General features: G+C 58.2%; 1 protein-coding gene across 3 annotated transcripts; it reads right to left on the bottom strand.

The window, feature by feature from the left end:
* Positions 1–879: 879 nt before the first annotated feature.
* On the bottom strand, positions 880–23,445 carry HNF1B (HNF1 homeobox B). Of its 3 annotated transcripts, none has more exons than XM_021288688.2 (9): positions 22,928–23,445; positions 18,364–18,563; positions 16,885–17,149; positions 16,128–16,369; positions 9,421–9,584; positions 6,313–6,445; positions 6,002–6,193; positions 5,224–5,342; positions 880–2,771 (listed from the first exon to the last, which is right to left on the bottom strand). In XM_021288688.2, the coding sequence occupies exons 1-9, from the start codon at positions 23,263–23,265 to the stop codon at positions 2,751–2,753; spliced, it is 1,674 nt and encodes a 557-aa protein (XP_021144363.2). In that variant the 5' UTR covers positions 23,266–23,445; the 3' UTR covers positions 880–2,750. The 3 variants fall into 3 exon arrangements, with proteins under 3 accessions (XP_021144363.2, XP_064892768.1, XP_064892769.1); XM_065036696.1 differs by having other exon boundaries at positions 16,885–17,071; positions 22,928–23,439; XM_065036697.1 differs by lacking the exon at positions 22,928–23,445 and adding an exon at positions 19,414–20,010.
* Between the last annotated feature and the right edge of the window lie 216 nt (positions 23,446–23,661).

Here is a 23,661-nt window from a genome sequence, read left to right as displayed (position 1 = left end):
TAGTTGGCGTAAGTAGGAGAATCCAAGTAATTTCACCTTGACAGGTGAGAATGCAATATTTAGGAGCAGAATTTGAAAGGGCTCAGCCTGACACTCAGGAGCAGGAAGGTGCAAAGGGGATCTCAGAATAAAATCTGCATCTTTGAGATCTCCAGCTTTGCACTTCCAGTTTCTGTCTGCAGTAGCTAAAAATCACATAAACAAAGAAAATCGGTGGGAAGGATTTTATCAGGGTGTCCTGCCCCGGCTATAAAGGGGAGCACCAGATGGCCGCTCTGAAGCAGCCCACACCTAACTTATGAAAAAAAAATGGGTGCCAAACCAAAACCAGACACTTTTGAAGGTGATCCAAACGCCTGCCCATCATCAGAAGGGCCGCCCTTTCCTGCCGATGTGCTCTGAGTCACTCAGCTGTGTTAGCTCTTCGCAATCAAAGATCTTCAAAAGCTTTACCGTGACTGCTGTGCTCCCTCCCATCCACCTTGTGCTTTACGGACCCCCAGGCTCAGTATCCAGGAGGAAGGGGGTTTGGCTTTGTCTGGCACTCAGCTCCTAATTGGTTTGCTTAACACTCTGCTGCTAAACTCAGCAGAGGATGAGGAATAAAGTGCGCCGGACTAAGGGCAACATCATTAGTGCATCATCAGGAGGGCAAAGACACGGGTCTCCCAACCTCCCAGAGCCTCTTGCTGGTACCTGGGGCTTCATATGAACCGCTTGACTCACCACATTGAGGCAGGGGAAGCCTGGACCAGCACTGCAGGGGACAGCAGGGGACATGTCACCAGTGCCAGCCTGCGTCCCGCCTGCCGGCCCCACGTCTGCCGAACCACGGCAGGTGAGGGCTGGGGAATTTACAGACCACGTCGCAGCAATGAGTCAGAAAAAGTGGTATTTAATTATGGTGTACATTAAATTAAATGTCATTCTGCATATTGGTCTCCAATTCATGATGACTTATTCACCACAGGGCAACTCCTATTAGTCCCAGCAAGGGTTAGGGTCCCACTGCACGAGGCATTGTACAAACACAGAGCAAAAGAGCCTTTCTTGCCCCAAAGACAGCATCCAGTGGTTTTCTTTTTAGCAGTAGTCATCCATCCATAGGCACCTCTGCTGCTCTCCACCTCTCCAAGTCACTCTTAGCAGTCGGCACAAGCTGCCAAGTTCCTGAAAACTTTGCACAACTGGGAGCATTAGATGCACTTCTGAAGGGCCGTAGGTACGGAGGAGCTTGTGTCTCACGGGAGGGGGGAGACGCCTTTTGCAGCTTCTGCAGCTCCGGGAGGCAGGACATGGGCACCCAAACAGCCCAGGGCTCTGGCCAGGGGGATGGAGCCCCGTGTCCTCACCGCAGCGCGGGGCTCGCTCACAACCTGGACATCTCACTGCAAAGCTTTTCCTCCAGGAGCCGCTGCCAGGTGGGGACCGTGGGTTGGGGGGGTCACATCAGAGCCCAGCGCTTGTCCCTTTGTCTGTCTGCAGCCCAGAGGTGACACCACGAGGACGGGAGCATCATGTTTTTCCATAAGGATGGAGCCAGCAAGGCTCATCATCAACCTGCTAATGAAAAATGCTAGCGGTGGGAAATAAGCCACCCATACTGGCCATTTACTGGGCAGAAGATGAGGCAGTAACTGGGCACCCAGTCCCTTCCACACCCCAAGGAGGGGAGGACAGGGCGACAGTCTCTGAACTCCATTTGAGGAAGATCCTACCAGAATTTCTTGCGGCCTCACTCATCTCTGTAGCAGCAAATGCTACCGGCTCACCTGCAAACAGCCAAAGCTGAACGGTCTGGACGTGTCAAGAGGGCTACTGAGCGCTTCCCGACCCCACGACAGCCCACGTCAGAGTCTCCAAAAGCAGAAGAGTCCCTTGGGATCATCCAGGACCTGCTGGGACTGCGCTCGGCTCACCCCGCACCCCTCCTTCCCGCAGGATGTCACCGCGGGAGGACACGCGTCTGCCTGTCCCCCCGCAGAGCCGAGACCGGTGCTGCCTGACCAGCCCCTTGCGTAGGCCCAGCTCTTTGAACTAACTCATTTAAAGGAAAAAGAGAAATACAAAACCATCCTCAGCTCTGACCTTTACCAAAGACAAAAAAAAAAAAGGAGAAGGCAAAGAGATTTTGGGAACAATATATACAGACAGGGGAATTGCACTTAATTACAGCAGTTTACATCCATTAGACAAAATTTACCTCTTTTATATAAATCTCTATGTATAAGAGTGGGGAAGGGTGAGGATGGAGCAGACTGTACCTATATTTACAGTTTAATTGGCTCAGTTCAACAGCACACGCTATTTCTCCTTCCAAATGCCAAGTAACAGACCCAAGTCTCTCTCAGTCCGTCGGGTGGAGTACAACTTAAATATTATCCAGCTTCCCCTTCTGCCAGGTCCCAGCACAGCTTGTTCCTCGCTCCTCGGGAGAGCCAACGGCCTCTTGGAAGGCGAATACTTATGAAAGGAAAAACAAAATCCCCAAGACATGTCTTGGAAATACTGCGCGGAGGGAAGGAGAGGCAGGGTCCGCGGCACCCCACGGGTCCGGGCTCGTCCCTGCGGGACACAGCAGAGCGACGGGGCGTCCGGAGGCGCCGGCCCCGCTTGGGGTCGCCGGGCTCCTCGCTGCGGCGCTGGGCTTCGCTGCGGCGACCCCCCGGGCTCGGCGCACGGGTCTCCAGCAGCACGTTGTGGAAAATCAGGTCCCGTTGCTATGAGCGAGAGCAGCGAGGTGTGAAGCATCACCAGGCTTGCAGGGGACACTGCGGAGGGAGAGAGCAGCGCGGTCACTGGTGGGCAGGTGATGGCAGCACTGTGGGGGGTTCCAGGGACACCGCAAAGCGTTTGGAGGCATCACCTCTCACACCACCCCAGGACCTTGGTGGTGCCACACGAGCCCTGCTTGGACCTGAGCCCTCCCCAGCACCCTTGAGGGGGACACAATGGGAAAGTACTTTCTGAGCCAGATATTACCACCCCCTCCCTAAAATAATAATACTACAAAAGGGCCTGTTTGTGCCCAGCTGTGGCAGAGATGGTGCCGCGCAGCCCGGCGGCGCTGCCAAGAGCAGCCGGGTGTGAGGCTGAGCCCAGGAGCTCGTGCTGGGGTGGGAGCGGGGCTGGGGACCACGGGCATCGCTGTCCCCCAGCTGCTGTCACCGGCGGGGAAAGAGCTGAGCAGCCTCCGCCATCGCATCCATCCCACCACAGCGGCTCCTTCTCCCTCCCTCAAGATGGGCCCCACACCTGGGGTCCCCCCCAATCACCAGGGGTGGGGGGCTGGGGGTGACCTTGTGGGCTGGAGCACACAGCAAACATCGTAACGTGGAGATAAGGAGACGCCAGGAGCCTCCTGTGACATGTCATTAGGGATGGGCTGCGGCTATCAGGTGTTTGCTAACGTAATAAAAATGGTGGCTTGGCCTCAAGCGTTGTCAAAGGAACCGGGAGGTATTTGCCCCTTCCAGGTCTAAACAACAACATCTGATAAGCGACCCCGCAGCATCAGGCTGTGAGGGGACAGCGGGGGGGACTGCGATGTCCCTCCAGCCTCTGTCCCCGCCAGCGGGACCGGGAGCAGCTGGGTTTGCAGGGTCTGGTGTGGGGGCGGCAGGTGCAGAAGAGCTGCTGGACAATGATGGAGGTTTCGCTCTGTGCTTTGCAGGAGGATCCCTCTCCTCTTGCAAAGCGGGGTTGCTTGGGAGCAGCACCCCAAGACCCAGGGCTTGGGGTTTCGTGTGGGCTGTGCAAAAATATTTGGGCATTTGAGCCACTTGGGGGCTGAGCAGCATTTGCAGGGCAAGTTTGCTAACAAAAGGGGCAACTGCTGGGAAAAAAAATACAAATCAATGTTCAGGGATGCATTTTTCCAGCTTTAGCTTGAACATGGAATGGTTGGTAGGAAAAGAGGCCCCAGGGGCTGGGAGGCTGCGCTGGGGGACACAACCCCAGCTCTCTCTGTTGCCCTGCGCAGGGGGACAGGGGACAGATGCTGCCTCAGCACTTGCAGAACCAGCCTGCGCTCATTTGTCACGTACAAGGGGCTATGGGGGTGTCCCTGTGGCATTTTGCACCCACCCATGGCAGCAGCCACAGGGGCCTGGCCCCATCTCCCCCCTCCTGAGCTGCCAGACCTCCTCCTGCTTTAATTAAAGTGCAAAAGCGTGATGGAGGGGGAAAATCGAGGGAGCCTCCATCACCCCGGGCAGTGCTGGCGTCAGGGTCGGCTGATCGCCGGGCAGCAGGGATGGCCGGGCGCTGTCACCCAGCCAGGGACATTTCCTGAGCGCCCTGGGCTTCTTTGGGCCAGTCCCGGCATCAAAGGCCGCCCATGGTGGGGGGGACACGCTTAATCAGGGGCGGTTCGGGCTGAGCGCCCAGCAGATGGGCCGATAAAGCCGAGCGGAGGAAATGGTGCTGCCGAGGAGCCGGGCCTGACCGCCTCCCGACCCAGCGCCAGATAAATGTCACTGCAAAGCGCTAGAGCCCCATCCGAGCTGGGAACAGTGGTGTTCATCACCCCTTCCCCGGCACCCCAAACCCCCGGGCAGCTCCCCTTCTCCCCTTTGCAGCCCCAGCCTCTTCCGAGGAGGGGGCTCTCACAGCAATCCCACACTGTATTTACTCTGTGGTCATTGCAGACATTTTTTTCCTCTCCCCTGTCAAACCCCGGTAAGAAAGTTTATCTGAATGCAAGTTCAAGGCTCTCTCTTATTTATCTAGCAATCAATAAGGGCCACATATTTCCCACAGTCCCCAGAGGTGGCTTTTAGAAAGGGACTATTGTCTGAGCAAGGCTTCGCACACCTGATTTGAACAAGGATAAGTCCTACCTTATGTCCTGCCTTATGGGCTGGGGAAGTTGGGGCACATCAGAGCCCAGCTCCTCCGCTCAACTCCAACCGGGGTCAATTCACCCTGAGCACAACAGCACTAAACCCTGCTTGGTCCTGACCTTCCCAGCCCAATCTGAACCCCAGTAGGATGCTCCCACACTGGGGAAGCGGCCCCAGGGATGAGCATGGTCCAGCCGATGCCACCACGACAAGTCCCCGCTGTCCAGCACGGTTGGACCATCACCCCACTCCCCATTACGCCATCCCCAAGCAGGTTTTCAGAGACCATGAAGGGGCTGGGATGAGGTTTTCAGTGCTGGAAAAGCAGAAACAGCCCCGCTCCACCTCCACACACTGTTCCACGCACCCCGGCCATTACCTGCTTACTGGAAGACATATTGGTCAGTGTGCTGATGCTGCTGGTGTCTGTCACCACCATCGCCGAGGGGAAGCGGGAGGTGTGGGAATACTGGGGAGGCTCCTGTTTGTGTGCATACACTGCAGAGAGGAGGAGACAAGCAGCCGTCACAGAAAACCGGGGCAGAGCATCCAAGCGCCACGCTACGGCAGGTTGCAGGGTGCTGGGAGGGAACGAGCATCGCGGGGACATAAGCAAGATAAAATGAGCCACTGAAAGAAACCACCACCTGCCTGTAAGCCACTGCTTTCTCAGCTACCAGCTCATCCCAGCCTGGCGCTGGAGCAGGGCTGGGGTGACGGATGAGCCCAAGGGGTAAAGCCAGATCCCTTCGGGGCACAGCAGGGAAGGGTTTGCTTTGCAGGGAGTACAATGGGCCTGGCTGCCTCCTTCGGCAAAGCATGTGTTTTAGCAATAAGAACTCAGAAGGAAAAATGAAGTTTGTACAAAAAACACCGGTGGGGGCTGCAGCCCACCTGTGGGACAGCAGCGGGGCCCTACAGGGGATGTGACACGGTGGTGGCTCAGGGGAAGGAGAGGACAGGGCGAGATGTGGCCACCCCGCACCGCCTGCATCCCGCTCACAGCCCCGCGCTGGCCGGTATCCACGGGAGAAAGGCGGCAGCCAAGGGCATGAGCTGAGGCAGGGGACAGCAAGCACAAGGAGAGCACAAGCCTGTTTTCCATCTGAACTTATTTTCCAGGCTTTTCCCTCCGTAGCTACTGCCCGAACCCTTACTGTGCGAGTTCTGCAGCTGGGTCACGGTGGCCATGAACGGCTGCTGCGTCATATGGCTGGGCGACTGCTGCATGAGCGGCTGCTGGTGCGGGCTGTGCAGCTGCTGGGAGAACTGCACCGGCTGCAGGGCCGCCAGGCTGCCGGCAACGCTGTTGATCACGGGCACGCTCTGCGCCTGCGAGGTGTTCAGACCTGGGAGCAGGGGGAGAGCAGAGCAGGGATGTCAGCACTGGTGGGAGCAGATGGGGTGTCCCCCTCCCCGTCGTGGGAAGGGGGCCCACGCGGGGCTGAGCTCGGGGTGCAGCGCTTACTCTGTGCGATGGCCATGACTCCCGAGAGCGGCGTCATGATGAGGTTCTGGGACTGCTGCGGGTTGTGGTGGGACAAGCTGTGGATGTTGGTCAGGGTGCTCACCGGGGGCAGCCCACCCCCTGAAACGGGGATCTGCCAAAGGAATAAGGCAGGACAGCCCCCATCAGAGACGCAGCCGCGGGGATGCTCCCGGCCCCCTGCCCTGCCTGCCTCGGCAGGGAGATTGCGGGGGGTCAGGAACAACCCCTCTTGAGAGGCGGGATGGCTGCAGCCTCGCTGGGACACGCCAGTCCAGCTCCCACCGCCCGGGGCTGCAGAGCCCGGCTGGGATGCTGAGCCTCGCATTAATCACCAGCAAAGCAGCAGCAGCAGGAAGGATTTTGCTGGCACCGGCTTCCAGCTCCATCGGAGCATGGCACCAGGACACAGCACATCCTGAGACTTTGCCTTTTTGTCCCCCAAGTCCAAGCGCCAGCTCTCGGGGACAGCTGAGGACTCTCAACATTCAACTTCTCACCCTCACAGTTGTAGAGGAAAATGGGAAGTATAAACGTGGACAGGTAAAGAAAAAAGACAGAAAGGAGATAGAAAGCACCTCACAGCGATGATCCTCGTCATCACTTTTGCCAACAGGCAGGGTGCTGGTGGGATGGGGCAGGTGTGCTTGGCCAGAGCCAGCTCCTGGGATCTCGGGTCAGTGTTCAGGGATCGGACACACAAAGGCACTCGGAGTGTGTCCAGGGGACTGGAGCTGGTCCCCACCACAAACAGGGGCTAAGTGCCTGATTTCTTTAATTGCTGCACATTCTCCTAGTCCCTCTAATTAGACCTCTTGCACTGGGCAACCTCGATCCCGAACCATTCTTTCAGCTCTTCGTGTGACACTTCTGGACACCAGCCCCAGCGCCTTGTTTATTTTGCACATGTGAGTTGGAGATAGCCCCGTTGCAATTGAAACAAATCCATCAATAAATTCCAAAGCCCAGGAGTGACTCATATTTCCTGATCCGGTATTTTCCACTTTCAAAGTTTCTTCAAGGCCAGGTTACAGCACACTTGGCTGCACAAGACAAATAGCTCGCGGCAAGTGTGCGCTGCTCGCCCGCAGCCTGGGCTCGTTTCGCGGTGGGTTTAGACCCAAAGCACTGAGCCCAAAAGAAACCCTCCGGAGACTGCACAACTGGAGAAGGCCCTTCAGTCCCTGCACCCTGGACAGAGACCCTCCGGCACCACCACGGCTCAGAGCAACACCGGAGCGTGAAAGAGTGAACCACCAAAACTTTCTGCAGCCTCAGTAACGCTCCTCCCTGCACAAAGCCATTGCCTTCAGAGGCTGCAACTTCCTTGGCAGCTCTTGGTTTCATGTGGGGTATTAAAGGCACATGTTTACTTACTAGAAACCACAGCCTACAGCATATTTTTATTAAATCACTAGCAAGCACTAGCTAGCCCTGCCTGAAGATCAGAGATAAGCTGGCAGAGCTGCATGCGGCCGAGGGCCGGTGCGGTCCCATCGGGTGCTGTGCGATGCCCGTGCAGCGGGGACAACTCCACAGTTTTGCTGCTGCATGTCTGCCTACCGCACTGCACCAGGCTGCTTTCCCAGCTTAATCCGCTGCTTTTCCCAGTTTAACCCGCTGCGTTTCCCCACGGCTTTCTCCCGTGCTGCCCAGCTGCTGTGAGCTCCCCCGGCCCCATCCGAGGGTCCCTCCAGCAAAACCCCCTCAGATGCGGGCCATGCAAAAGGAGCTGCCAGGGGGGTGCTGGCAGCCCCAGCCACTGAGCTCTGCATCACTTCGTCCCCAGGTCCCCCACCCTGGGCGCTCGCTGCCTCCTGCTGCCTTTAATCCTGACTCATTTTATGACTCCAAGGCTCAGGGTTATGAGGCTCAACACACCCCTGGGGAGATACGGGTGCTCTCAGGGTGGAGGGAGCGTGTGGGAAGGCTGGGGTTTCGCTTGGCAACATCCCCCCTGCTTGGTGGGGGACACTTGGCTCTGCAGGGTCAGTGTCGGAGCCCGAGGGGCTGCACGGGGACCCTCGTGAGTCAGGGAGCAGCAGAAGGAGAAGCAAAATTAAATCATGCCATACTGAGGGAGGGGATCCCGAGCCCGACACAGCCACCCAGCTGTGCAAGGAGACTGATGCGACAGCCCAAGAAGGTCAACCCTCCGAAAATGGAAGTGAAAACCGAGGAAGAGCGGGCTCGCCCTGTCACCCAGTGCCGTGTTTGACTTTCGCTTTCAGCAGAAAACCTCCTCCCGGAAAAAGCAGCGGCCACACGCAAAGCTCCAGCAGCCAGCTGCGAGGAAGGGCTGCGCTCCCCGGCCCGTCCTCCCCGTCACCCCCGGCCCCTCCTCGCCCCGCTCCCTCGGGACTCCTCCAAAACGCTCTGCGCCAGCCAGGCACCCACAGAAAGGAGCAGCCCGAGCGCTCCGGCACTGCAAACCCAGCCCAGACCTGCACCCACAACCACTTTTTTGCAGTGGTTGTGCAGCACCCGGCATGGGAGGCATCAGGCACCCTGTGGGGATGGCAATGTCCCGTCTCTGCCGCCTGTCACCACTGGTGTTTGCCCAGCAAAGCCCTCGCAGCAGAGCCCGAGCAGGCGGGGATGGGGACAGGGACAGGCGGGAGGTCTGGAGCTGGCAGTACCGAGTCAGATGCCCTGGGACAAGAAGGTCCCTGCTTGCAAGGAAAGTGCTTCCCCGGAGAGACTCCAGGCTTGGGAAGGGCTCCGGGAAAAACTAATGAATGAGCATTTTATCAATACCCATGTCACTGGCAGGAGAAAACAAACAGTGATCCACCCAGCACACATTCAATCCGCGAGGCATGCAATCAATAAACCCCGAGCAGGGCTCTGTCAGATTTATGGGCTGCACTCAGAAAACACGCCGTTGCCCGCCGGGGTGCGTGGGGGCCGAGTGCCGCCTTTGAGGCGGGCGGTGGGGACAGTCGCACACCCGCGCCGCGTCCCCGTCCCCACAATGCCCCATTGTTCGGCTCGGGCCGCGTGTGAAACCCGGGGAAAGCGTGTTTGCTTTGCCCGCTGGGCCCTCTTATCTTATCAGCGCCGCCGCCACAATAGCCCAGGTGTACTCACCATTTTGCCGTCGGGAGAGAGCAAACCGTGGCCTGGGTCCAAGCCGGCCGGGGAGACCTGCTGCAGGACCGCCTGGCTGGTGGTGACCATGGCACCACCGCCATGGTGGCTGATGGCCCCGGAGGACGCCGCCGCCTCGCCGCTCGCCTGGCTGTACCGCACCCCTGCAAAACATCACCAGGAGCCGCAATCACCCATGGGCACCTTGGTGAGGGTGCCCTGGCTGTGCCAACACCCCGAAAGTGGCCCTGCCAAGGGGACCCTCCGCACCCCTCCCCAGCTCCCTTGGTGTGCGCAGCACAAGGATGCAAAACAGATGGGTGAGCTCCTAAACGACACCTTTGAATGACATGGGATGGCACCAGACAACGTGTCCCTCCCTTTCCAGCTTCACCCAAACCCCATCTTCTGAAATTACACCCAGAAAATGACCATGAGGGGTGCTGAGCACCCAGGCAGGGCTGCAGCCCCCACGCTGCCCATGGGTCCCCATGCCATGGGGTGGAAAAAGCTGCTCCCCAGGAGGGCCAACCTGGGCCAGGGACACCTGTCCTCGTCCCTTGTGCTTTCGTTTGCAGCCATTGTGCAAATCCCTGTGATGTTCCCACAGCTCTCACACACCATCCCGGGGACCCTGAGCCGTGGGGAGCGACTCTGCACAGAGCTCTTCCCTCGGCAAGGCCAGCGCTGCCCAGCTCCCTACAGCGACTCCTCTCGCTTTCTTCTCAGGCCCTTCTGCATCCGATTTCCCTCTCGACAAGTGTATGATTAACAGGTTACTGCAGGAAAACAGAGGGACCAGACACATACAAACCTTCAATCAGAGCACAGCCCACCACTGCCGAGAAGGGAAATCTGGCTCAAGCACAGGTCTTCTGTACAAATATATTTAATTTGGCTAAAACGCCGTGCACTGATAACCATATGATCAGCCATGTGTCATGGAAAGGCATCTACAGATCACAAATAATTAACTGAGGAAAACCCACGGGAAACAAAAGCGTCTTTTAAGAGACTGCCTTGATGACTACAGTGAAAAGCCATTTATTACGAGGAGTCCAGCACTGTGCTTGCGGCTGGGTTCACTGAACTGCCCCGGGATCGAAGCAGGTGATGGACAGACAGAGAGCCGACTGCTCTCCTGGGAAAGAAACCCATGGGCTGAAGCCCACCCTGCCAACCAAGACCACCGAGAGCATCGCCCACCCATGAACCCGGCTGCTGCAGAGTGGCATTGGGGATGTTTCCCCAAAATGACCATCAGCCAGAACAGTTCTGCCTATGGAAGAAGCTGGTGGCTTCTCGGCTGCCCCAGCACAGCTCCCAAACCCACCCAGGTAAAGGATGTTCCTCCTGGGATTTGGGGGGCTCCTTCTCCCAGGTGTGTGGGGGGAAGAGCGGACGCAGGCTGGCTCGGCAGAGGATGCTCTAAGGGCTACTCTGAAAACCGCTGAATTGAGGAACAGGAAAGAAGTAAGAACTTCAGTCCAGAAGCTTTCCACAAGCTCCAAAAGCACCTGTCAAAGTGCAGATGGCTACTCACACCCTCCTCCAAAACTACAGCAAAGTCACTCTTTAATTACCTCCAAATTTTCCCCATCAGCTGGTTAAACATGCCCCACAGATAGGAATCTCCCCGCGATGTCTGGTTCCTGATCATTTCCCAGCAGACCCCTTTTATCCCTGATAATAAAAGAATGTCCTCTGGCAGGTGGATATTTGCCGGTCCGAGTGGACGTCCCTGCTGCGCACAGGGTAAACATTACCCAACCGGGGCACTGTCACACGCATTCCTCCCGCGGCCCCGGCCCCGTGCAGCGTGTGCTGCGGCCGCTGCCGCCCGACATCCCGCAGCGCGGGTTAAACAATGGGGGGAGATAAAATAAAGCCCTTTCTTCTGAGCATGATCTTCAAGATAGACAAGGAGCACAGGCAGCTCCTCTTGGAAAGAAAATCAGAGTTCTGCTCAATCTTCAATCTCTTTTGGGTTCAGTGAAGCTTTCAGTTAAAAGAAAAGCCATTTTAATCCCCAGATCGTGGTTTACCCAACTGAGGATGCTTGTAACCCACGAGCCAAGACACCCGAAGTCATCAAGTTGTCTTTAAAACATACGCAAAGTTAAAAGCTGATGTTAAAGCTTTTCCCCGCAAGCCAAAGGACTACGCTTTTGTTGTGTGAGAAACAATAACCAACGCTGGGATTGCCAGATAATCGGGTGACCGAGATTTTGGTTCTCCAGATAAAACCACTGAAGACTCCGAGTCTCGATGAAGATTAACCCTCCTGAACAGCGCGAGGTCGGGCTCCAGGCATGGCAGGGGTGCCCAGCCCTGGGAACCAGCTGTCCCCCACCAGCACAACCCCTTGTCCCCACCACAGGCCCCCCCGGGATGGGGTGAACACTTGGGGACGGCTCTGGTGGTTCTCAGGGGGACACGGGGGTTTCTTCCTGGGGCTCTCACAGCCAGCGATGCCCAACACAACTGTTCTCCCACCCCGCGCAAAGAGATTTACTCCTCCTCGGCCTCTCCCCGCAGCCACCGAGAGAGGAGCCTGGATGGGGATCAGCGGGAACGGCCCTGGCCGCAGAGCCTTTCCTCTTTAAGGCTTTTCTGGTTTTTACTGGAGCTACAGCCGTAATATAAAAGTCTGTTTATGGGACCCAGCTATTGTGCGGCCTCTGAGCTGCACTGCCCGTGAAATGTTTTACTGCTTTCCCGTGTTTCCAGACAAGCCGCAGGGTCCGGCCGTGGAGCCTTAACCCTGTGTTTGAGCCAAGGGGGATGGGGACAGGCAGCATGACCCCCGGCTGGTTGGGGGTCCCATGCACCCACAGCTCCCAGCAGCCAACCCCAGCACCCTCTGGCTTCTAGGAGGTGCCCAACCCAGCTTTTGGGGTGGAGAGAGCAATGGGGGGATTTGGGGCAATAATCAATAACTTTGCTGTTTTCATTGCAGGCTTGTGCCATTTTCTAGGTAGACACCAGTCTGGTGTCTTTGGCAGGCGAAAGCAAAGAAGCAGCTTCGTTCTCTTCTTTAATTCATATTGCTATGATTAAATTGTACTTCAAAGAAAACCCAAAGCAAAACCAAACCTCACTGTACTTGTAAATGTATTTCCCATGCAGCAGGAGCCCTGGCCATTGCATGGCACGTCCCAACCTCTGCTACTCACCAGTGTCTGGCTGCACTTTTGCCTGCAGCTTTGCAAACATCCTGCAAATCACCAGCGATGCCCAACCCCACAACGGCCCCGGGCGCTCCACGCCTGCTCAGTGGCCGCAGGGACCCAAGGACTGCCCCCCCAAGTTGGGGGAAAAAGGCAAAGTGCCATTTTTGGGGTCACGCTGGACTCAGCGATGCCGCAGCTATTGACATCGCGGGAGCAGCTGGGTGGGTGACGGGACCACTTCACCGTCCCAAACGCAGGTCCAGGCACCTCTGATTTCAGGCTGCCACTCAAATTGTCCCTAAAGTGTTAATCTTGCTAAGTTACAGAGGTGCGTAGTTTATATCCATTATAAACCTGTTTATGGGGACTGGACCCTCCCATTTTGCTGCTGTCATAAAGTCCTAATTACCCCCCATAAAACGGGGAAAAGCTCCTAACAGTGCACTGTACCCACCGAGCCCCACAATGTGCCTGACAGTAAAATATTACAACCACTGGCACCGGGTCCACAATCAGAACCAGCACATACCCCAAGGAACAACGTTTAGGATCCAGATAGAAACTGAAGCACCTCTGGACTGAGGGTTTATTGACAGGCTTTTCTTTAAGAGAAAGTCAAGACGCTCAAATTGGCCTTTGGGTTTAGAAAGAATCTCAGGGTGGTACCGAGTTATTTTTGTTATCTACATCTACAGAGATATCTAAAAAATATAGATAAATGCTGTACATTCATATGTGTGTGTGTGTGCACTGATTGCTCTGATACTGCTCTGATACTCTGATATTGCAGCGTAGGTGCTGCTGGACAGAGGGATGCCTTGAGCACATTTTGGTGTAGGACCCCCAAGGAGGCGCTGGTGGCGACACCGCGACCCCCGACCATGGGGACGGGGATTCGGGGGGTCCAGTGGGCACTGGGCAGCCCTTTGTATGCAGGACGAGGCGGGGGGTGGCTGGCGAGCGGGGTGGCGTGTCACCTAATCTCGTCAATGCGCTGATTGTCTGCGGGGCTCTTGAAGATAAAAATGGCATAAGCCAGAGTCTACAGCACCAAGATAAAGCCCCGAGTGACCTTCAAATCAAACGGAACCAAGATCACTGATAATACCCCCTAGGAAGGGAAAAGTCCAGAGTCTGAGAGAAGCCTCCGAGATAGATAGGCTTTAAGTATTTACCTCCAAATAGTTAAAAACTATGGCTCCAGGCCTGACAGATGGGTCCCCCAGAAGAGGTCGGGAAGATGTTTGACTTTTACAGCTCTCACCCCTGCCCGGCCGTCATTGTGCCCTTTTGCAAGACCCTGCTGACGTCCCGAGGAGCGGGCGATCCCTTTGTCTGCGGGCACCGGAGCGGCTCTGCAGCTGCCCCTCACCACCAGCCCCATCGTTTTGTGCCGGGGGACATCCCAGGGGGGACAGGGTGGGACGTGGGCAGCGTCCCAGCACCGTCATTAAGCTGTTAAAGCATTGAGCGCCCCAGCCGCGCGGTGCAAGGGCAGTTCAAATCCCAGCATGGGCAGCCCCGGCGGGGTCAGCCGGGCAGTGGGGACAGCCCCAGCACAGCCTGCACCCCCCAGGCAGCGGGTCCCCCACCACTGCAAACATCTCTTGGAAGAGGTTTTAGCGGCGATGACCTCAGTGATGCTTTGGGAGCTGCAAGCCCGCCAGACCCAGCTTGGACCAAATGACCCCAAAGTGTCACCACTCAGCTCTGCCCCTGCCTGTCACCCCCAAACAAGACCTACAACCCCGTGGGCACACTCACCATGCTCACCTACTCCTCCTCAGCGAGGCTGATGGATACGACCACCAGTCACCAGTAAATTCCTACGGCTGAGCCCTCCTGACCCCTCCACTGCTGCCGCGGCCATCACTCCTGCCCTGCTCAAAAGCCCCTCCAAATGGGCTGTCACCGGCCCTATAGCCGCAGCCGGCTCCTGCTGGCCACCGCTCCAGCGGGAAAATAAAGGTTGGGGCTTAACGGCCCTCCAGCCCCGAGATAAATGCCCGCGGTGACGGGAATTGCCATCCCCTAACAGCAGAAAACAAAGGCTCTCGAGGGGTGCCTGCATGGGCGCTGCCAGGACGGGGCACATCAAAGGCAGGGGGGTTCGTTCAAAGCCCCGGCTTAATTGTCAATTAAGCATGCACGGGGGGCGGACAACGCCATGACAACGCGGGGCTGCATGCTGGTGGGGTATTGTAAAACCCACCAGCCGACACTGAAAACAGCTGATTTTGCTGACAATGTGCTTGTAGGGCACCTTGTAAGCAATCAGCCGGTGACAGGAGGGCAAACGTCCTTCCTCCCTGTCCCCACCATTGTGTGGGGCATTCCTGGGGCAGGGTCACATTTTGGTCACCGCCAGCGGGCCCTATGTGATGAGCGGTACCCAGGAGCGGGGTCAGATGCTGCCTGTCCCCCACGGGTGGCAGTGGGGTCAGATGCTGCTTACCCATCCAGGGCTGCTGCATCCCCCGGGTACCACTTCGGGGGCTGCTCTCGCTTGCTAACGGCCAGGGACCCCTGTCCAGCCACGGACTGGCACTGTCCCCAGCTCCCAGCCTCCCCTCCCCAGGCTCCTTGCCCTTCCCTCAGGGACTCTCTGCCACATGGGGTTATTTTAATTTGCCTTTGTAATGAGCTGGGTGTGTGTAACGAGCCAGGCAGGGTCATTTCCAAGAGGCGGCTGGTTTGAGCCTCCCCGGCCGGGCTGTGCCGGTGCCGTGGCCGAGGGGGGACGTGGGGGCAGTTGGGGTGCAGCCCACACGCTGACCCCCCTGCAGCCACCTTGGCGGCAGAGGGCAAGAAGGGGGACAATGGGGATTGTTCTCCCAACAATGCCTCTCGCCCCACGGCGCGCCACCCCCACCCACCCTGATTAGCCCCCTCCCCGGGCGTTATCTCCTGCTTAAATCCCTCGGGAGTTGTCGGGTCTGCTCTCCCCAGCCAGCTCCTCGCTACGGGGCTGGACCATGGCAGGGAGAGGTGAAGGTTGGGGTGAGCCCTGCACCCCCCAAGTAGCTTTCTTCACCCACCTCCTCCTGCTCCAGCATGGGGACGGTTTAGCACTGCACACCCATCAAGGCTGGGACACGCTGCTGCAGCTTCCTACGGGCTTTGCAGCATCACCTGCACACTCCCCCACCCAAAACCAGTGCTCACCAATGGGCTGCACCCCAAGGCCCCAGCGCCAACACGTCAGCCTGCCTCCCTGCCCTGCCCAGCACAGCCCGCACGGGGACTCCACTGAATTCGACCAACCAAGCAAATGCTGATTTATCCCTGGCAGGGTGGAAATCCAGCCCCCGCCATGAGCTCGCCCAGCCATAACGCTGCAGCCACAGCCCCTGCTGCTCTCCGCACCAGCATCACTTGTTTAGGCTGCAGCAGGGACCAGGATGACCATCTCCCCACCCTGAAGGCCACCCATGCATGGCCCTGAGGGCTCAGCACCCCTTTCCCCAGCAGAAACAGGAGCCAGCGCTGCAATTGCTCCGCGCCACTGCCCGAGCAGCCCCGCCGAGGTCTCACCTGGCATTTTGCTGGGAGGTGAGGCGCTGGGCTGGTTATGGTGGGGGGAACCATGGGACAGCAGCAGGTTCATGCTGTGCGGGGGCTGGCCCGAGCTGTAGGCATCCATGGCCAGCTTCTGGCGGAAAGCCTCCTCCTTCCGCCGGTTGGCAAACCAGTTGTAGACGCGGACCTCCGTCACCAGGTTGGAGCCGAGCCCGTGCGCCTTGGAGGGTGACACCCCTCGCTGCAGACACTCAGCCCTGTGGGGGCAAGGGGACACACTGGAACAGGGTGCTGCCGGGAGGTCCTCTGCCAGCACCGCTGGGACGGGGCTTCGGGGAGGACAGGTGAATTTGGGGGCATTTAAGCTCTTCCTAAGAGCCTGCCTGCTCTTTGGAGCTACATACATTGTGTAAAAGCCAACCCTGTGCCCTCTGACTTTGCTGTAACGCTGCGACATCCCCACAGCATCCCTGAGCATTCCTGCAGCATCCCTGCAGCATCCCCGCTGCAGCCTCATGGTATCCCCATGGCACCCTTGCTGCATCCCAACAGCATCCCCATGGCATCCCTGGCACAGCATGGAGCTCACTTAGCCCTGGCCACCACCCAGATGGGGAAAACAGGACAAAAAGGGGCCAGGAAGCTCAGCAAAGCCGAGCTGCGAGCTGGCAGCCTGGGGCTGCACACCAAGAGCCCACCATCATATGCAGTTTTCAGAACAAAGGCTGTGGGGCAGGCGTGGATGCGGCAGAAGGTGCAGGACAGCCTTTACCTGTTGCATTCCTCCACCAGAACCTCACGCTCCTCCTTGCTGGGGTTCTTTTGACGGTCGTAGGCTTGGTACAAGATTTGCTGGGAGGCCGGCCCCCACTTGAACCGATTGCGCCTCATCTTCTTGCTGGGGGTTTCGGAGCAGGCGTCGTCGAGCTGGGCAGCCCCTTGGTTCTGCTGATTGAACTCTGGAAAGAGAAACAGCAGCTGATCCTGAGTGCTTTTGTCTGTCCTATTTCCACACCCCTGGACTGTCTGGTTGAATTCTGAAAGAGAAAGGAGCAGACGTGAGCCGGCCTGTTGCCGCTGCTCGGAGGCACTGTCCCGCACCCCCGTGTCCCGTCCTGCAACACCCCAAGCCCACAGCCCTGGCACAGTCTGGAGTGAGCGCAGTGCCCCCCAGCACCGGCTCTCTGCCCCCCAGCGGGTGTGGAACCCCAGGAAGGGGGTGAGGGAGTTGTCACCATCCCTTGGGGACAGTGTCTAATAGGGAGGCATGCGCAGCACATGCATATTCATGGGCTGGGTCTCTGCCACTGTGCACTTGTTTTGGGTGGGTTTTTGCAAGCTGGGAGCCAGGCAGGACAACAGCAAAGTCCCCCGAGAGGGACGTCTCCCGCTCCCGTCCCAGCGCGGTGGGACACGGCCCCGCGCCCGGGCAGGCACCAGAGGTGACCTTCCCCGGCGTCCCGCCTCAGACCCAGCGCTTGTCACCACAGCAGTAAAGGGAGATTAATGGGAGGGTTTTATTATGCTCAGTTTTGCAGGGGAATTCTCCCTCTTTTTATAATGGCTTTTCCCCCTGTGACAAGGGGCGAAACGAAGGGCAAGGCTGGAGCGGGCTCTGTTTGCTCTAACGTCTCAAGGTGTGTTTTCAAAGCGATGGTATTTGGTGCTAAATCCTTTTCTGTACTTCCCATCCGCTGTATTTTGCATCCTTTAGGAAAAGCGGGGCAGAGCCCTTTGCAGGGGGGTCAGGGCCCCAACCTGCAGCTCAGTCAAACACCGGCTGCTTCCAGCAACAGGGACCGACCCAGGGCAGGTGGTGGGAGAGGTGCACAAGAGCAATAGTTTGTGTACTTGGTCAAAATCATCTGCATTTCAAATAGCACACGCTGCCCCAAGACCGTGCTACACACAGGAGTAATTTATAGGGTTTTTTTTCCTTTTCTGTCTCTCTACTTTTTTTGCAAGTAGTTGCAGAACATGAGCAGTCTTAAGAAACAGAGAGAAAAAGGGGACAAAGGTGGGAAAGGCATCTAACTGCTTTCCCGAATAGAATACTGTGACCAAGACGGGCTCTGCCCTGGTTTTCCTGCACCTTAAATGCATTCTACTTGTAAAACTGTTAAGGGGAAGATGCTTGGCTGCTCTTCACCCAGCTCCGGATACATCGGGTACCCACGGGCAGGACGGGGACACGGGGACCTCTTCTCCCCCCCTCCATCTCCAAAGGGCGAGCGCTGGTGCGGGTACTTACGGCGGAGGATCTCCCGCTGCTTGCGGACGTACCACGTGTACAGAGCGGCTCTTTTCTGCGTCTTCATGGGGGTGCCCTTGTTGAGGTGCTGGGAGAGGTGGGACTGGTTGAGGCCGGTGACATCCACCACCTCCCGCTGCGGGATGTTGTGCTGCTGCATGTAGCCCTTGATCATCTTTGCCGCCCGCCACGGGTCCTCGCTGTGGGGAGGGAAACAAAGGGTTAATCTCTCCTGGCGGGGGAAAGACACCTGGTATTTGCTTCTTCCCATGATGGAAACCCATTATTATTATTCCAAAACGTCTTTCAGGACACAAGATCCTTCGAGCGCTCGTCATAGAATCAGGGACCCCCGCACGGCCACCAGACCCCAGCCACCCACTTGCCGCTTTACCTTCTCCCTTCCATTCCTGCAGGGATAATCATCTAAAAATCTCAATATTCATGTGAAAGAGACCCTATTTCCACCCTCCCGCAACTGCAAAACGTAGACACAGGCCATATGCGAAGGGCTGAGAAGCAAAGGTCAAACCAGAAACACAAACCCAGGCAAGACCCTGAATGGAAAACCAAAACCAGCCTCCCCCCCAATAACTTTAACTCATTCTTGAATATTTTTAAACACTTGAATTTGGCTCCTGCAGGATCCCGATGTAAAATGACTCTTTCCAAAATCTGCATTACTTTGGTGTCTTTGGGGTAACTTACACCAATTTAGGGAACAACTGAAATTACAGCCAAAAATCAAAACGCTGCCTGTGCCTTTAGCTCCACCGAGAGCACAGCGCGGGGGCAGAGGAACCGGCCAATGCACCTGCGCTGCATTCAGGAGCCCAGATTTATAATGCAGGACACTGGACTAAAAGGAAATGTCTTAATGCCGAAAAATCGGTGTGGAGCCTGAACCCGGTCACAGTCATGCACTCAAATAATGCGATACTGGATCGCTGCGCTTGGAATAACCGTCCGACCGCTCTCCCAATTCATCACTTATTTTGGATCCTTCAGCTTGTCACAGGAAAAAACAAAAAGAAGAAGTATATTTCTTACTTTTTTGTCCCGAATGCAGCATGAAAACAAAGCTGGTTGGGTCCAAAGCAGAAGCACCTGAGAAGAGCTAGCGGTGGGGGCTTTGTCACACCCCCGGGCAGGAGGGGCCGGGGGCTTCTAGAGATGCTGTCCCTGCGCCCCATCCCGCATCCCCCATGCAGGGGAACCCTGCTACACAGCGCTGCAGAGCTGCACAGACACACGGACACAGCGACTCCCGGATGCCCGGCGGGGTTGAGTGCGGCGCAAACAGAAAAGCTCGTTCCTGTCCCCAAAACGCCCGGCAGCGCATGGCCAGGACACCAGCGCTGCCGTCCCCACGCCCAGGGGCTGCCCACGGCTTCTGCCGTGAGCGGTTCGTGTCACCCAACTGATCCGGCTATTTACTGATTAATAATAAGTTAATGGAACGGAGCTCATTAGCGTTTCTAACAGCAGGCTGCTCCACAGCTAAGCCAAGGGCATCGCTTTCCCAGCGTTAAGTCTCGAGCCAGTGCAATAGAGCACGCTTAAAAATGTGAAACAAGTAACTTGTGGTTACAGACGTGATTTCCAAATTGAAATAAAATTGAGAAGTGTTTTGGCTGTAAAAAACATGTGAGAATTAGGAAAAAAAAAATCCCAAATTTTCCTTCATTTTCTTGAGAAAGGCTTCACCTTGATATGTCCAGTTTTCACACTTCCACTTTCAAAACAGTTATTCAAGTCTTCATTTCTCAGCAGTGATTTCTCTTTACAAATCAAATTGACCGTATTCAAAAGGGTTAAACAACCTGAAACCAAACCCAAACATTTTGTTTCATGTTAAACAAAATGTTTGGACTTGACCCAAAATGAAATGTTTGAGTGTTTGTTTGGCCCTTTTTTTTTTCCTTTTCTTTTTTGGTTAACCTAAAAAGCCAGCGGGGAAAACCTTTTGATTCAACACAAGCCCATTTTTTTGGTTCTGTCACCAAAATGGAAAAAAGCCCATTAATTGTCCAATCTTCACCAGGAATTTAAGTGCAAAAAGAAATTCAAACAGCCAAGCCGGGAGCGCTTTGTAATAGGGTAAAACCAGTTCAAAGCCCTGGCTCCGCACTCATTGTCCACCGAAAGCAAGGAAAAGCTCTTTTTCGTCGCACAAAATGAATCCCAACGAAGCGCAGCCACAACGCAGCCCGAGAAAGGGGCATTTCCCACCCCACGCACGGGTCGGGGCAAAGCCCGTCCCGCTCCCCAGGGACTCCCAGACCCACTCACCCCCTTTGTCAGCCTTGAAAACAGGTAAATACACTCCACATCCTCGGAGAAATATGCCAAGAATTTATACAGATGGATTATAAACCCGGCTCCCTACAGAAATGATCTATCTAATCTGCATCTCCCTGTGCACACAGGGAATCGGCGCGGGGAGCTTTGCTGCGCCCGCCGCTCCCCACACATTTCTCAGCCTCCTTGGGGTATCTGTGGCCACATCCCCAGCAGCGGGCGGCTTTCCCGCGGCCCCCGGGATCTGGATGCTCCTGGGATCTGTGTCCGAGCCGCGGCGGGTGGGACGGGGCAGGGAGGGAGCCGTGGGGCGTCTCGCCCCAGAGCCAGGCTCCATGTGCTGCCGGCACCTCTCTGGTCGGGCTGTGCGAGAACCCGCTGTGCCAGCCCGCGGTGCGGCTACGGCCCCTCTGCCCCCGCATCGGCTGAAGCCCTTTGGGCACTGTGAATGAGCCCAAGCAAAGGTGCTGCTCGCTGAGGAGCCGCGGCAAAGTGCTCAGGACCGCGGCACCATGGCAGGCAGCTCCTGCCCATGCCGCGGGTGGGTGGCCAAGCCTGGATCATGCTGCAGTCTTAGGAAAGGGCAGCGTGGACACAGAAACAGCCCAAGACTGAGCCTGCCTTGGGGTCAGGAGGCTGACACCGGGGGAACAGGGGCAGAGGGGGTTTAGCCCCTGTGCGTGGCTGCAATAAATGGTTCCTGAGTCCCCTACCCAGCTCCCTCTCCAAGTACAAAGGCCTCTCTTAGAGCAAACACGAGCTCTTTGCAAAGGCTCCTCAGGGACATGTGCCTGCTCTTGTTTGCACCAAAGGCAAACTTTGCACAGAAACACCTGTGGGAGCGCAGCCACCCCAGGACAGATCCTGTGCACCCCCACTGCCAGCCTGGGCACCCCTGGGGACAGACGCAGCCAGCAAGAGGAGGGACTGGGGAAAGGCAGGAGCACCCAGGGGTGCAGGGCTCAGGCTACGCAGGTGGGGTGGGAACCCAGCGGACAAGGCCTGCAATGATTTCTCCCTTGCACAGAGGCTCTTTAGCACCCAGCATGTCACAGCTGAGCCCCTTGGCAGACACGGGTGCTGCCGCCCAGCCCTGTCCCCAAAAGGCACCATCTGTGCTGCCGGTACCGGGGCAGGCCTGGAGACAAGCACCGCGCACACCGCACACCATGGTGGCGTCCCCGTCCCCTGCCAGGCCCTGGCATGCCACTGCCGGGGCACCGGGGACAAGAGCCGAGGCTGAGCCTGGGCTTTGCGGGCTGGCAGATGGTATGGGCAGGATCAGTGCTGCAGTCTGGCTGCCACTGGGGCATCAAAACAGGTATAAAAACTGCAGTGCCAGGTGAGGGGGGACACAGAGGTGCCCCCACCGCACCCTGGAACGGCCCCCCCGCGGGGGTCCCGACCTGTTTCTACCGGGCCCGGGTGCGCTGTGGGGCGACCCATGATCGCCCCGGTGCCCCGGCTGCGGGAGAAGCGCCGGCTGCCCCGGCCCCGCTCCTCACCCCGTGCACGGCGCGGACCCGCTGCCGCCCGCGCCCCGACAGCCCCGGGGCTGCTCCACCGCGCCCCGACGGCGGCCGCGCTCCCGGCAGCACGGCTGGGACCGGAGCGGCAACCCCGGGACCGGCAGGAGCCCAGCCCGCCGCCGTTGGGGGTTTCCTCCTTCCCCCCTCCCCGCCCGGTTTACAACTTCGGCAATGAATAACCCGCCGCTCCGCTCGCCCTAATCGCGGCCCTTTGTGTATTTTTCTGTTGATGATTTATAGAAATAAATTAATAACACTCCGGGCTCCACGTGCTGCAGTTTATGTTTTATCTCCCGGCGCGGACGGAGGGCGGAGGGACGGAGCCGGCGGCCGCTCCGAGTCTCCGCAGCCCCGGCACCCCCGGCCCCGCCGCGACGGCCGGGCTGGCAGCACCCGACGGGGCAGGAGGACGCGGCCGGCGGGCTCCGGCCTCCCTGCCCCAGACGCGGCCCCTCTTCCTGCCGCTCCCCTCGGCAGCGGGTTCCCAACGCCCCCGGCTCCCCGACACCGCGGGGACCGCGGCACAGCCCCGCCGGGCCAGGGCGCACCGGGACCCAGCTCCGGGATTAACCACGGGGCGGCAAGGGCGCACCGGGACCTGCCACCGGGCAGGGCGCACCGGGAACGACCCCCAGGGAGGGCGCTTAGTGCCAGGGCCGTCGGATCGGGCACCTGCGGTCCGAGTCCGGCGCGCTGCAGAGTGCGCCCCGTCTCCATCCTGTCCCCACCGGTACCTGATCATCCTGTCCACCTCGGCCCGCTGCTCCACGGCCTCCTCCGTGTTGAGCGCCTGCAGTTCGCGGAGGATTTGCGGTGTGTCGAAGTCGTCGCCGTCCTCCGAGCCCTCGTCACCGGAGAGCTTGCCCTTGCCGTGCCCGTTGGCCAGCGGCGGGAAGGCGGCCTTGCCGTCGGGCGGCCCGCCGGGGGACAGCGGCAGGCTCTCCAGCTTGACGCCGAAGCCGGCGGCGGGCACCATGTCCTCCAGGGCACGGATCAAGCCTTCCTTGGTGGCTCCGGAGCTGAGTAGGGCACCCAGGAGCTCCCGTTGCAGGGCGCTCAGCTGGGACACCATCCTCCCGGGCGCCGGCGGCGCGGCCCCGCCGCTCGCCCCGCGCCTCCCGCCCTCCCTGCGGCCGCTGCCGCTCCGCCCCGGCCGGCGGGTGCTGCGGGGCGCGGGCCGCCCTCTACCAAGCCATGACCGCCACCATTAGGCAATATACCTTATGCAAATCAGCGCCGACAGGCCTCTCCTCCGGCCGCCGCCCGGGCCCCCGCGCCCCCGCCCCGGCCCGGCCCTTATCGCCCGCGCTGGGACGGACTTTGCCCGCGGCCGCCGGAGGCCCCGGAGGAGCGGTGGGGAGGGACGGGACGGTGGCCCCGAGCGCTGGAGCCCCGGCTGCCGTCGGGGGGCACGGTCCCGGTACCAGCCGCCCGCCCGGGATGGGGCCGCACTCTACCCTCCAGCACC

This window comes from Columba livia, chromosome 20 (genome assembly GCF_036013475.1).
Source record: "Columba livia isolate bColLiv1 breed racing homer chromosome 20, bColLiv1.pat.W.v2, whole genome shotgun sequence".
In the NCBI taxonomy this organism is placed as follows: domain Eukaryota; kingdom Metazoa; phylum Chordata; class Aves; order Columbiformes; family Columbidae; genus Columba; species Columba livia.
This window is presented reverse-complemented; position numbering and strand designations above follow the sequence as displayed.

Excerpts from the sequence above, each read along its gene's own strand:
- HNF1B (XM_021288688.2), bottom strand. The coding sequence starts at position 23,265 with ATGGTGTCCCAGCTGAGCGCCCTGCAACGGGAGCTCCTGGGTGCCCTA. Across the intron at positions 6,194-6,312 it reads AGTCATGGCCATCGCACAGA|GTCTGAACACCTCGCAGGCG; the intron begins GTAAGCGCTGCA and ends CCCTGCTCCCAG. Across the intron at positions 5,343-6,001 it reads CCAGCTGCAGAACTCGCACA|TGTATGCACACAAACAGGAG; the intron begins GTAAGGGTTCGG and ends TCCTCTCTGCAG.